Here is a 15234-nt window from a genome sequence, read left to right on the forward strand (position 1 = left end):
AGTTCAGCAACTTCAGTCCATAAACTCTGCCCCCCAGTTTGTTTCCTTTTTTTTTGCATGTACCAATCTTAACTCTTGTTTCTCATGTTTTTACTTTCGAACACAGCTGTCCATTATTCTGCCATTCACCCCCACTCTGGGCAAATCTTTGGTTTCCTTCCTACACCCATTACCACTTCCTCTGCCTTTTATACCATGAAATCGTTTGTCATTTAATCTCCCTCATCACAAACCTTCCCTTTTGTTCTCCCTCACCCCCCTTTAACTTGAGCAAAATCTATTACATTTCTATTTTCCTTCAGTTCAGAAGAAAGGTCTTTGACTTAAAATACGGGCACTGTTTTTCTCTCTCCATAAATGCTGCCTGACTTGCTGACTATTTCCAGCATTTTCTGTTTTTATTTCAGGTTTTCAGCATCCGCTGTATTTTGCTTTTGGGAACTGGTAATGTCTATTTGCCTCATAAAGTCTCTTACTGGAGTATATGCAAGTGGACCAGAGCCATTTGTCAGAAAATTAAATAAAGGCTGGACATTCCCACTAGCACAAACTCATTCATTAAGTAATAACAGAAAAGGCTGTAAAAACTCAGCAAGTCTGACAGCATTTGTGGAGAGAGAAAAATGTTTTGTATCTGTATGACTCTTCTTCAGAGCATCATTTAAGTATCAGCATTCATTAAGTATCCCTGGACTTGGCATTGATGGGCTTCCTTAACCAATTTTGGTCCATCTCTGCTAGTTCATGCCTAGCAATGCAGCACAAGAAGTGCCAAAGAATGACAGATGCCCTAATTTTGCTACTTTTGGGAACTAATGGCAACAATCAATAAAACAGTTTCTAACAGCCTTAATGGAGTATGAACTTCATTAAATTGTGAACCAAGTTCCCCTAATGATAGCTGAAAACATTTTCACATAGGAAAGTCTACTCTGTTTCAATAACCAATATCAAGCAATTGCAGGACGTCCATTCCCTGTGCCCTTTAGCTATCAACATAATTGCACATAGCTGCGCCTAAGGGTATACTGTGCTGATGACTACTTTCTGCGCTGGATATAAAATAGAATCTTTAGTGGAAATCTGACACTGGATTCACAGGCATAGATGACCTAGAGCATTCCCACCAAATAGACTTATTTCTCATATTGCCAGCAGTTTTTCATTAAAATAAGTGTGCGTGTGCTTTAAGGATAATTTGCACACCCTGTGAAGAGTCAATCAGAACCTGTTTTAACCAATGCTAGAGGTAGAGACAGTGGTCCAATGGTCAAGATTTCAGAATGGACCAAGCCCTCTCTGCAACGAGAACGTCATCCACCAGCCTAGACTACAGCATGTTAAAGGACATGACCACCAATAAAAACATCTCTCTAACTAGCTTTGTGAATGATGTTTATAAGCTTTCATTCAACTGGTAGCTTGAGTAATGAAGTATCAGTTTCTACCCGTAAAAGCGTAATGAGAATGAAACTAAGAAAAGTAATTCCCAGCATCAGAAAGGGACTTACCAAACCGTATTAATGGAATTACCTTTGGCTATCTATTTCAAAGAAGAAAAGTTTAAACTCGACTTAAGCAACTTCAGCAGAATGATTAGGAGTGAAGAATAATCATTTTTGTATATTCAAATTTGAAAATATATTCAATCTCCTCCAAAAGATTAGATAAACAAACATTGCTCTGCAAGCTCAAACAACAGCATGTTTGGTGGGCAGATACTTATCTAGTGACTCAGATGATTCACATTTCTCGTGTGGAGTTCTGCAGGTCTGCATTCTCACTACGCCACAATACTAGTTGCTGCTTGCATAGCAACTCAAAACTAATGGAAACATAGCTTCAATCTCCCATCATATTTGGGCATGAATTGAAGGTAAGAGGTAGGAGGTTTAAAGGGGATTTGAGGGGAAATTATTACACCCGGGGGTGGTGAGAATCTGGAACACACTGTCTGAAAGAATGGTAGAGGCAATTACATAGAGGCCCGGAGGTAATGTATTAGCATGAATTGAGGATTGGTTAACACATGGAAGACAGAGTCGGGATTAATGGGTATTTTCGGGTTGGAAAGACATAACTAGTGGAGTGCCACAAGGATCAGTCAGTCCTCAGGCCTCAATTATTTACTATCTATATTAATGACCTAGAAGAAGGGGCAGAGTGTAATGTATCAAAACTTTCTGATGATACAAAAATGGATGGGAGGGCATGTTGTGAAGAGGACATAAGGAATCTGCAAGGGGATATAGATAGGTTGAGTAAGCAGGCAAAAACTTGCCGATGGAGCTTAATGTAGCAAAGTGTGAGGTCATGCACTTTGGTGGGAAGAATCAAAAGGCAGACTATTATTTAAATGAAGACACACTCCAAAAAAGGGCAGCACAGGGATTTGGGTGTTCTTGTGCATGAAATGTAAAACGCATGGGGGTACAGCAAGTAATTAAGAAAGCAAATGGAACTTTGGCCTGTATTGCTAAGGGGTTGGAGTTTTAAAATCAGGAATTTTTGTTACAACTGTACAGGGTGTTGGTGAGGTCGCACTGGAGTACTGGTTCAGTTATGGTCCCCGTATTTAAGAAAAGATATACTGGCATTGGAGGCAGTTCAAAAGAGATTCACTAAGCTGATTTCTGGGACAAAGGGATTGACTTATCAAGAAGGCTAAACAGGTTAGCCTTTATTCATTAGTGTTTAGGAGAAAGAGGGGTGATCTTATTGAAACGTACAAGATTCTGAGAGGGCTTGACATGGTAGATGTTGAGAAGATATTTCCACTAGTGGAGGAATCTTGAACGAGGGGACATAGTTACAGAATAATAGACACTCATTTAAAACAGATGCAAAGGAATTTCTTCTCTCAGAGGTAGTGAATGTCTGGATTTCTCTACCTCAGAGTTGTGGAGGCTAGATCACTGAAAGTATTTAAAGAGGGAATAGATAGATTTTTGAAATATCGGGGAGTTGAGGGCTATGAGGAGCTGGCAAGAAAGAGGAGTTGAGGCCTGGGGCAGATCAGCCTTGATCTTATTGAATGATGGTCAGGCGTGAGGAGCCAAATGGCCTACTCCTGCTCCTATTTCTCATGACATTTAAAAAGTACTTAGATATGCACTTGAGGTGCCATAACTTACAAGGTTATGGATCAAGTGCAGGAAAGTGGGATCAAACCGGATAGCTACTTGTTCACCAGCAAATGAGTCAAATGGCCTTATTGCATATTATAAATTCTATCACAACATACTGGTTTTTACACATTGCATAGGTTTATGAATGCATGATTATTTGCCAAACTAAGTTCTGGATCCAACTCAAAGTTTCTTAGTCTGCATGATTGGGTCTTAGCTAGCACATATTAAAATTACCAGAACTGGATGATTTTTTTTCTCTTTAGGAGTAGCAGTAAAGTTAATGCAAACCAATGCAACACTGTAAAAATGAATGCTTAAAAATAATGGAATGGATAAAAATTATCTAGGATACACTGGTCATATGTACATGTCCAAAAGACAATGGATTTGGGAAATAAAAAAGACATATTTATATAGTGCTTTCCATGACTACAGGATGTCCCAAAGCACTTTATGGCCACTATAACTTTGAAGTGTAGTCACTGTTGTAATGTACGAAGCATGGCAGCCAATTTGCACACAAAGTTCCTAAAAACATCATTGTGATAACTAAATCATCTGACTGTAATGTTGATTCAGCAATAGATATTGGTGAGGGCATGGTGCCATGAGATCTTCGGCACCACCTGAAGGGGTGGGGGTGGGGGGCTGGGGGCGGGGGAAGAGAGACAGGGGCTCAGCTTAATGTCTCGTCAAAAGATGGCACCTCTGACAATGTAGCATCCCCTTAGTACTGGACTGAAGTATCAGCCTTGGTATTCATGGTCAAGTCCAGGATTGGGACTTGAACCACAACCTACTAATTCAGAGGCGAGAGTGTTATCAACTGAGCCATAGCTACATAACAATATACAAGCGTTCACATAAGCTAAATTTGGGATCGATCCAGAGTACGAATTGCTCAAGTCCTTCTTGAATTGTAATTGGAGGGTTGTCACTGAATTAATAAAAGGCATCACCGCTTCAGGCAGATTATCAGGTTAAAAAAAAAGCGCCAGAGCATTAAGGTGGAAGGACCCAGGTTCACAGGCAGGAAAACAAGGGCAAAGACGTATGCAATGTTGTGCTAAATTCAGTAAAATAATGATGAACAAAATTAAAAACTAGATGTATTACGAATAACATCTATTCCTAAATCACACTGAAACTCAAACACTGACTGATACTGGTCCTGCAATTTGCTTGAAGTGTAAGAATCATCAGCACGGGTTAAACATTTGGTTCTGAGACGCCTGGCAAGGATGAGTCATTCTACAGAAGCCAAAAGCCCATCCCTTGTTATGCTGAAAGTTTTGTTTGTGACATTACATAACACTGAAGTCTTTGACATACACTTCCACTTTAAGCACCTCAGAAAAACTACACTGAACACTTGCAACAACGGTTGAACAATACAAGCAAGACAATGCCTACCAATTTGGAGATAACTAGTTGGAAAGTTCTTCTCAATGAATGTAGTGACCAGGAATTGAGAAAAATCTGTCAAAGACTGGATAAGGAATACACAAAGCATGGTCCGAAATACAGCCAAAGAGAGCTGGTCACCAAGATCATCGAGAACACCATATCCTCAAAGCAACTGTTATCCTACAAATGTCTGACAAAAAATTTGCTGTACAAGTATTTGAGAAATACTGGTGCATGTGTTGATCAGAAAAATCAAAAGAAAGATCTCGCAATCATCATACGAAATTACTGGGGCACGAGTCAAACAAAAGATTTACCAAGGCTCCGCCACCATGAAAGGAAGGAATGCAGGAAAATATTGAACCTCTTTACTAAACAATCAATTCAAAAATTATGCACAGATTTACATGTCCCAAATGACCAACCGGACGTGATAACGACTTTGCTATTAAGGATTCCGCATGCAGTTGGCTCCTAAAGAAGAAGTGCGTGACCATAGGCATATTGAACAATTATCTGATAGACGCGAGGGTCGCATCAAATCAGACCGAGAGTAAAAGATCGATAGTTGAGAAAATAAAGAAGCACATTGAATCGCAACATAAAAGAAGCAGTTTTCAACAAACACTTGAACCAATGTATGTCACGGCTGGTCCCTCAAATGCAGCATCAAACCATGGTGCACAAGGAATGGCGAAACCACACGGAAAGTTTGAGCCAACAATGAAAATTAAAGCAACTATTTATCAGTAAGGGACATGGAGATGGGACAGGAAAGCAGAATTGATATACAAGTTCAACCTTGATCTTATTGAAAGGTAGAGCAAGTTCAAAGGGTCATACTGCAGTTCTTTTTTCTTACGTTTACGTCCTTATTCAGGCAGATTCCTTCTGAAAAGGACATCAGACTGCTCAAGATTTTCTCCTAATTAGGCTACGCAGTCTGGGTCACTTTGCAACAGAGTTATTACCAACCATAAGGATTTTGAAAGCAGTGGGATTGTAACTTGTGATAGACTGGGGAGGGGAACGAAATTATCAGTAGGTTTTGTTTAATTATGAACATTAAATGTACTTTCAGAAGTGTAGAAATACAAAACGTTGAGTAACAAAAACACAAAAGAAGCAACTGCCATTCAGCTACATTTTCTTCTCTTTTGATTACAGCTAATAACAATTTAGAAGTGAAGACGTTTAACTTTCGCATATTTGAAGTATTGTTGCATTAGCTACCTGTATTAACCTTTAACTTTTGTGTAATAAGGAGCAACTGAGTGGTTTTATTTCTCATTTACTCATTGCGTGCAGATGTAGAACTGGCTATCCTAATGGTTAAGAGGCTTTGTTTCATTCATACAGTGTGTGATAACACTAAATTTAATGAAACCAAAGAATATTTTCCATGTCTCTTGTCTGTCAAAAAGTGATGAGACAATCACCCCTCATTCCAAATCAAAAATGCTAGAAAAACTCAGCAGGTCTGACAGCATCAGTGGCGGGAGAAACAGAGTTGACGTTTCGAGACTGCATGACCCTTCTTCAGAGCTAAAGAAGAGTCATGCGCACTCGAAACGTCAACTCCTTTTCTCTCTCCACAGATGCTGTCAGGCCTGAGTTTTTCCATTTTGTTTTTGTTTCAGATTTCCAGCATCTGTAGTATTTGGTTTTTACCCCTCATTCCAATGCTACCTATCCATCTGAGCTTGTGTGTGTAAATTCTTTTTATATATTTGTAATTAAATATTAGCTCAGAGCAACAAATGAAAACAGTTGCGGGTGGCAGAAGTTATCAGCCCAGATTTTGCATTAAAAATGGCGGCGAGATTCTCAGTGCTCATTATCGAGGAGTAAATCCCAGCATTTAACATCATTTCACTAAGACTCAGCTGTATATTTAAGTGATAGATACCCATAAACATGTCAAAAGGAATTAGAGCTCATCCATTCAAGTGTAAGCAAACTTTTAAATAGCATGCTAAGTCTTAATTGCTGCAAAACAATTGCTGCGACCTCTCTCATCTAGAAGTTCAAGGGCAGCAGATAGATGGAAGCACCAGCAGCTGCAAGTTCCCTCCAAGCCACTCACCATCCTGACTTGGAAATATATCTCCGTTCCTTCACTGTCACTGGGTCAAAATCTTGGAACTCCCTCCATAACAGCACTGTGGGTGTATCTACACCACATGGACTGCAGCAGTTCAAGGCGGCAGCACACCAACAGCTTCTCAAGGGCAATTAGGGATGGGCAATAAATGCTGGCCCAGCCAGCGAAGCCCACACTCCATGAAAGAATTAAAAAAGAACCTCCTTGGTGCTGAAAATTAACTTTTATAAGTGTGAAATCTCATTTCTTCAGATTTTAATTATTGTTGCAGGTTTAAAAGAATGAACAATGTAAATTTTTAAAAACTTTTTTCTTTCTATCTCATTGATCTTAATTCCATCTTTCTTCTCCCCATTTCTCTTTTGTGCATGATTTACCATTGAATAAAATATTTGGACTTGTACATCTTGGTTCAGACTCTGTGCTGCTCCATATTAATTCTTCAATCTGATTTTGTATCGCCTTAACCATTGCTTGTCCTGTTCTCACAGGTTCCAAATCCCCTGTACAGGGCACCACACCAAAATGATTTTCCTATGTTCCAGAGCAAAACGCCACAGAAAGTCTGTTCTTAACTATAAGAGTAGAATGGCTGGCATCATTTGTTCACTATTGACCACAATAGTCAGCCCATAACAATGTTAAAAGGTGCACTTAAAAACTGCATGCTGTGAAGCAATCAAATTTAGTAATTGCATGGCATTCAAACTTGCTGTCCCAGAGTTTTCAACACATCCTCGTGTGAAGTTCACTTCTCCACACTCACTCCTTTTTTGCTACTACAACCACCTCCTCAAAAAGCATCAGAACAGATTTCACAACATTTTATAAACTGTTTCAAAACCTGGTTCATCGCACTTTTTGCCACTGGAAACTAAAGAATCATTGGTGGCTGTCACAATAGCACAGATCAGTTATTTTTGATTTGCTTTTACTTTCCTTAGTGAAGCTTTGCACTATTAGAAGAACTGGAAAAAATAACAGGGTTTAAGCTTTGAATACTTTAGATTTAAAAATAAATCTAAAGTTAAAATTACAGACAATCTGAGGTTTCACTGCATGATCTGAACCAAGTGCACATTTCGAGGTCTGTGGTCCTGTACTGCTTGAATAGTGGACTGTTTTTGTATTTGCATTACTGCATCAAACTGAGAATCGAGAGGAGTGTAATTATTTTTTTAAACTCTGTGTAATTCATAAAAGTGGTGTTGTGAACAACTTCAATTGATAGCTATGATGATACCATTCTTTGAAAATAAATCAAACACTAAAATACTGGGGATAGGAAATTAAACATGGATCATGTCAAAACTGTGTTCACCTTTTTAAAAGAATATTTTCCTTAAGTCACTGTTAAATTAAATCAGGGCTTTTCCTCAATGCCAGAAACTACAGTATATTTCAGTCGATCTATTCAGAAGATCCTATTCAAAAGTTTAAGCCTAAACTCAGAAGACTTAAATATGACACATCAGACAGAAACTTGGGCCTGAATTTTTCAGGCAGCGGATGGGCTCGGCAGGAGCGGTCGCGGAGCCAATCGCCACTCGCGATCAACTCCACGCCACCATTTTACACGGGCTGGTCAATTAAGGCCAGCCCAGCATATGACGTGAGCGGTAGCGCTCAGCGCTATGTTTGCAGGCAGGGGGAGGAGGGAAAGTTGGGGATAGCGCTTTCTCGTGCATGCACATGAAAGAGCGCTTCAATCTCCAAGGCACGGAGCTGCCTCAGGGAGATTGAAGGGCTTTTGAAATTATTAAATAAAAAGTTTTAAAATTTATTTAAACATGTCCCCTCATGTGACTGTGTCACATGAGATGGGACATGATTTTATATTTATGAAAATTTTTATTTATTCAATAAAAGCTTCAGGAAACCTCATCCCACTCATAGGATGAGGTTTCCTACTTGGCCTTTTCGCCTGCCCACCAACCTTAAGGTTGGGCAGGCAGCGCTTACAATTACCTTAATTATTTCCTTAATGGTCTTAATAGGCCATTTACATTTCGACGGGCGCACAGCCAACTCCAGCTCGCGCCCGCCGAACAAGACATCGCAACTCAGCACAATGACATCAGGACGCACGCCCAACATCATCTCGCGTCGGGTATGCGCCCGCACGCCAACTGAAAAATCCTGCCCTTGATTCCAACTTAACTCCCTGGGCAGGAGAGATGATGGCGTAGTGGGAATGTTGCTGAGCTAGTAATCAAGAGACCCAGACAATGCTCTGGGAACAGGGGTTCAAAGCCCACCAGAGCAGCTGGGATCAGTTAATAACTCTGGAATATAAAGCAAGTCTCAGTAATGGTGACCATGAAACTATCATTGATTGTCATAAAAACCCATCTGGTTCACTAATGTCCTTTAGGGAAGGAAATCTGCTGTCCTTACCTGATCTGGCCTACATATGACTCCAGACCTACAGCAATGTGGTTGACTCTTAACTGCCCTCTGAAATGGCCTAGCAAGGTCAGTTCAAGAGCAATTAGGGGAACAAATGCTGGCCTTGCCAGCGATGCTCAGATCCCATGAAAGAATAAAAAAACACATTCTTTTGTAACTACTCGTGAATACCATTAGCTTTACCATTTAATTTATGAACTTTCAAATAGTGGTGAGTCTTCACGACGTCTAAATCACAAAGGAACCAAAATACATTTTCCTAGATCGATAAATCCGTCTCATTCATAAAAGTCGTGTCCTATGCACGTTAACTTAGTGATATTTCTTCTTAAAGGTGGCAGACATAATTTCCTTAGACAAGTAAAGCTTAAAAACAATTTTAGTCAAATGGAGAATAACGGAAAAACTGTCCTATCAAATCAGAGATGGTGCATCTATCCCCAATTATAAGATGAAGGCCAATAACTATACTTGATAAAAGAAAACTAAGTTTCAGCATCAACTTTTCAGAGAACCAGCTTCACGTGTCACAAGGGAACAGGCTCAAGAATGCAAGGCTGTAGTTCTCAGACACCTTTCCTAAACCAGCAAAACTGATGCTTGGAAATTCAAATTGTGCCCTTGAATCCCACCTGAAGACAGTTCCTTTGATGGACTGGCAACTGTTTCTACTAATACAAGCCCATCTGTGGAATTCGCTTATTTGAATGTATCACTGCTCGAATGTTTCTCCATGTTGGCTTGATCAAAACACAGAAAGCTAACAGAATTTCACAAGTAGCTATAAGAGAATATGAGTTGATGACAAATATAATCTGTGGTGATGCAGGATTTCTGCTGCACTGGAACAAACCAGGTTTCTAAGTCCTCTGACTTAAGGTTTAAATCCAATAACTGACCCCAAAAGATGGTTGACAAGCCTCTTGGCTTTAATGTTCCATGGCCTGGAGATACTGGAAGGCTGGCTGGGAATTTAAACTCTAATCTATAGTAAGAACATAAGGAACAGCAGACGCAGGCCATTTGGCCCCTTGAGCTTGTTCCACCATTCTACAGCATCTCACTTGCTCACCCGAGGCCCATATCCCTTGATTCCCTTACTGCCCAAAACATTATACATCTCAGCCTTGATCTCATTGACTGAGCACCCAGAACATTCGAGTAGAGAATTCTGAAGGTTAACAACCTTGAGTGGTAATTTTTAATTTCAGTCTAACGGTCAGACCCCTAGTTTTGTGTCCCAGCCAAGAGAAACCACCCCTCAGTATCTGTCCTGTCAAGCCCTCTAAGAATTTTATACATTTTCATGAGATTGTCATCTAATCATTAATTAATTTGACTGAGTGGAGTTGAGTCCACAACCAGATCATTCATGATCTTATTGAATGGCAAGGAGACTTGAAGGGCTGAATGGCCTACTCCTGCTCCTAAGTCTCATATTCCTATAATCTCTAAAGAGAACAGAGGCCCATTCTAGTTAATCTCTCCTCACCCCCTCTAAAGTAAGTATATCATTCCTTTGGTCAAGGAGACCAAAGCTGTACAGTTCTCCAGATGTAGTCTAGCCAACGTTTTATATAATTGCAACAAGGCATCCTTACTCTTGTATGCCAACCCCTTTGAGATAAAGGGTAACATGCCATTTCCATTCCTAATTGCTTGCTATACCTGCACGTTAACTTTGAGATTCCTGTACAAATATACCCAATTCCTCTGAATACCAACACTTACTAGTCTCTAAGCTTTTAAAAATATTGTACTTTGCCATTCTTCTTACCAAAGTGGAGAATTTCACACTTGCCCACATTTTAGTCTGTTTGCCACCATCTTGCCCACTCACTTAACCAGTCTATATTCCTTTGCAGCCTGTGTCCTCCTCACAGCTTACTTTTCCACCTAGCTTTGCAGGATTTCTGAGTCCATGGTCCTAGTCCTGGCCTCTTCAACATTAGTGACTCAAACATAGAAATATAGAAAATAGGGGCACACGAACAAGGAGGAGTAGGCCATTCAGCCCCTTGAGCCTCTCCGCCATTTAATAAAGTCATGGCTGATCTGATAGTAACCTGAAATCTGTATCAGACCTACCCCCGATAACCTATCACCCCCTTGCTTACCAAAAATATATCCACTTCTGCCTTAAAAATATTCAAAGGCTCTGCTTCCACCACCTTTTCAGGAAGAGTATTCCAAAGACTCACGACCCTCTGAGTGAAATAATTTTGCCTCATCTCTGTTTTAAATGGGCGACTCATTTTTAAACAGTGGGCCCTAGTTCTGGGTTCTCTAGATTTTCTCCACATCCACCCTGTCAAGACCCCTCAGGATCTTGTATATTTCAATCAAGTTGTTTCTTCCTCTTCTAAACTCCAGCAGATGAAAGCCTGGTCTGTCCAACCTTTCCTCATAAGACAACTCACCCATTCCAGGTATTAGTCTGGTAAACCTTATTTGAACTGCTTCCAATGCATTTACATCCTTCCTTAAATAAAGTGACCAATACTGTACAACCAGTGTCCTGCACAACTGAAGCATAACCTCCCTGCTATTGTATTCAATTCCCCTCACAATAAATGATAACATTCTATTAGCTTTCCTAATTACTTGCTGTACCTGCATACTAACCTTTTGTGATTCATGCGCTAGAACACTCTGCACCTCAGAGCTCTGCAATCTCTCACCATTTCGATAATATGCTTCCCTTTAATTCTTCCTGCCAAAATGGACCATTTCACATTTTGCCACATTATACTCCATTTGCCAAATCTTTGCCTACTCACTTAGCATATCTATATCTTTTTGCAGCCTCCATTTGTCATTCAGCCCTTCAAAACTGCTCCGCCATTCAATATGATCATGGCTGATCATCTAACTCAACACCATACTCCCGCTCTCTCCCCATACTCCTTGATGCCTTTAGAATCCAGAAATCTTCCTATTTCCTTCTTAAATATATTCAGTGACTTGGCCTCCACAGCCTTCTGTGGTAGAGAATTCCACAGGTTCCCCACCCTCTGAGTGAAGAAGTTTCCCCTCATCTCAGTCCTAAATAGCCTACCCCATATCCTGAGACTGTGGTTCCTTGTTCTGGGCACCCCCAGCCAGAGGAAACATCATCCCTGCATCCAGTCTGTCCATCTCAGTCAGAACTTTATATGTTTCAATGAGATCCCCTCTCATTCTTCTAAACTCCAATAAATACAGGCCTAGTCGGCCTAATCTCTCCTCTTATGACAGTGCTGCTATCTCAGGAATCAGTCTGGTGAAGCTTTGCTGCATTCCCTCTATGGCAAGCATATCCTTTCTTAGGTAAACAGACCAAAACAGCACACAATGCTTCAGGTGCGATCTCACCAAGGCCCTGTACAGCTGCAGTAAGACATCCTTGCTCCTGTACTCAAGTCCTCTCACAATGAAGGCCAACATAACATTTGCCTTTTTAACTGCTTGCTGCCACTGCATGCTTGCTTTCAGTGATTGGTGTACAAGGACACCCAGGTCCCTCTGTACATCAACATTTCCCAATTATTAGTTAAATAATACTCTGCAATTCTGTTTTTCCTACCAAAGTTGATAACTTTATACTTATCCACATTACAATGCATCTGCCATGTATTTATACACACACTCAACCTGTCTAAATTGCCTTGAAGCTTCTTGACACCCTCCTCACCACTCACATTCCCAAGTTTTGTGTTGTCAGCAAACTTGGAAATATTACATGTGGTTCCCTCATCCAAATCATTGATATATATTGTGAATAACTTGGGCCCCAAGTACTAATCCCTGCAATACCTGACAAGTCACTGCCTGCCACTCCGAAAAAGACCTGTTTATTCCTACTCTGTTTCCTGCCTGCTCACCAATTCTCAATCCATGCCAATATATTAGCCCCAATTCCATGTGCTTTAATTTTACACATTAACTTCTTATGTGGGGATTTTCAAAAGCTTTCTGAAAATCCAAATACATATCCACCAGTTCTCCCTTATCTATTCTACTAGTTACATCCTCAAAAAATCTCCAGTAGGTTTGTCAAACATGATTTCCCTTTCATAAATCCATGTTGACTTTGTCTAATCCCGTTGACTGCAAGAATTACTGTCCTTCAGATACACTATGCACTAACCAGATTGTGGTGTCATGAGACAAAAATAGGCAGAGTCAAACTGAATGCTCCAAATCAGAGTGAATCCATGTAAAATCAAGAGTTTTCTGAAATCTGCTTCAGAGTGAGAGAGCTGGATCTCTCAATAAATGACACTGCAAAGCACTGCATTCTAATAGCCAATACCTAGCCCCTCAAAATACAAGTTTACAGCTGGAACATAAGATATGATCAGGGCAACTTACATTTATATGTACTTTAACATAGTAGTTCATCCAAAGGTGTTCACGTGTGTTATCAAACTAAATTTAACGCCAGACAAGATGTTAGGAGATGCACCAATTAGCTTAGTCAAAGGGCTAGGTTTCAAGGAGCATCTTAAAGGAAGAGAGAGAGAGAGAGAGAAAGAGACAGAGACGTTTAGGGAGGAAACTCCTGAGGTCTAGGTAGCTGAAGGCACAGTGGAGCAATGAAAATTAGGGGTGTGAAACAGGCCAGAATTATAGAAGTACAGAGATCTAAGGGTTTTGAAGCTGGAGGGAGTTACAGAGATAGGGAAGTCGAGGGATTTGAAAACATGAACAAGAATTTTAAAATCAAGGTGCTGCCTAGCAGATATCCAATGTAGGTCAGTGGGCACAGAATATTCCACGAATACATACCAACTACAGGATAACATCCCCATCAGGAAAGGGTTCTTTCAGTATCAGTTACTTATTTAAGGATGATATAACTATCAGAATCACTTTTTTTTTAATTTAGGCAGAGTGGGGAGGAGGAAAAAGATGACACCAAAGATCATAGAAGACTATAAATTACACAAATAAGTAAAGGCAGGTGTACTATTTGGTCTATTCCATTTTTTTAAACCTAACTAATAAAAGTTTTATGAACAGGCAAATATAAGTTTCCTTAAGGACTGATCTAAAATAAGGAAAACAATTAACATTTTTTAATAAAAATGTGACTAAAACATAATATATAGCTTCATGTCTTTCCCCAAAAATCTTCATTCAGTCCAAAGTGTACAAAACCAGCAAATTACGCATTCATTCTCACTCTAGCACAGACAACGAGCCTCTTACCTCTCGTTTTGCTACTAACAGCAAAGTATCCATGACCATCATTACTGGGTTAATGTCAAACTCTGCCGGAACCCCCTTCTGTGGTAACTGAAGCAGCCCACTTGGGTCTTGATTGCTATATCAGAAAATGATACAATTTACATCAATCAAAACTGAAGGGCTTGTCCGAGCTGGAAAAAAACAATTTAAATCGATGAATACAGTATACAAATGGGTATCACAAAATACTGTATAGGGCACCTAAAGAGTAAAGAAAAGAAAATACATTTGGGGGCCACAGTGGGTATTCAGCTTTTGCTCTTTCTTATTCCTTTGGTCAAAGGTCTCTTCTGACTTTCTAACTCATACAGGCTGCCAAGCATCTTTCTAATGATAAATATTACTGATAAATTATGTAAAAGAAAATAATGAAATTCCAGGATGGATCCCACCAGAATATTAATGAAATTATTTTCCACATAGAGGGAGGAAACAATAACAAACTGGAACACGAAGAACGCCAATGGAATTTTGCAACCACAGTTAAGCAATGCAGACCAACTCTAATGTATCACAGTCAGAACACTCTGTCCCTTAAGTACATTAAATCACAATGTGGTTTCTGGATTTTTTTTAAAACATAAACTGAACATGAAGGTTTTATTGCTAACAATCCCAAGAAAGATTATACTGGACAAAATGGGCATTGTTCCATTTTCAGGATTGGAAACAGGCCAATAGAAAACTTACAGTAGCCATCGTGTAAGAGCTCCAGAAAAATTCCTTATTGATACACTTATAGATGAAAATGCATTTGTAACATATGTTTGAAATTAATTAGGTCAGGGAGGCCTGGGGACACAGCTCAAGGCAAGTTTAAGGATATGCTGTTCTGTAAGGATGGAATAATTATATCAGGTAACTTAGAGCTGGTTCTGCTAAAATGAACTTGTGTGAATGATGTGTCCAATTAACAGCAAAATACATGATGTCAGTTATAAGCTTCTGAGG

General features: G+C 39.8%; 1 protein-coding gene across 3 annotated transcripts in view; it reads right to left on the reverse strand.

Annotated features, from left to right (window-relative positions):
- zzef1 (zinc finger, ZZ-type with EF hand domain 1) overlaps positions 1-15234 on the reverse strand; it is a 285136-nt gene that overhangs the window by 172726 nt on the left and 97176 nt on the right. For all 3 annotated transcript variants that reach the window (XM_041196874.1, XM_041196875.1, XM_041196876.1), the window contains exon 18: positions 14245-14359. In XM_041196874.1, coding sequence (XP_041052808.1) covers positions 14245-14359 — 115 coding nt within the window. The remainder of the gene's footprint in view (positions 1-14244; positions 14360-15234) is intronic.

The sequence above is a fragment of the Carcharodon carcharias genome, chromosome 10 (assembly GCF_017639515.1).
Source record: "Carcharodon carcharias isolate sCarCar2 chromosome 10, sCarCar2.pri, whole genome shotgun sequence".
NCBI lineage: Eukaryota > Metazoa > Chordata > Chondrichthyes > Lamniformes > Lamnidae > Carcharodon > Carcharodon carcharias.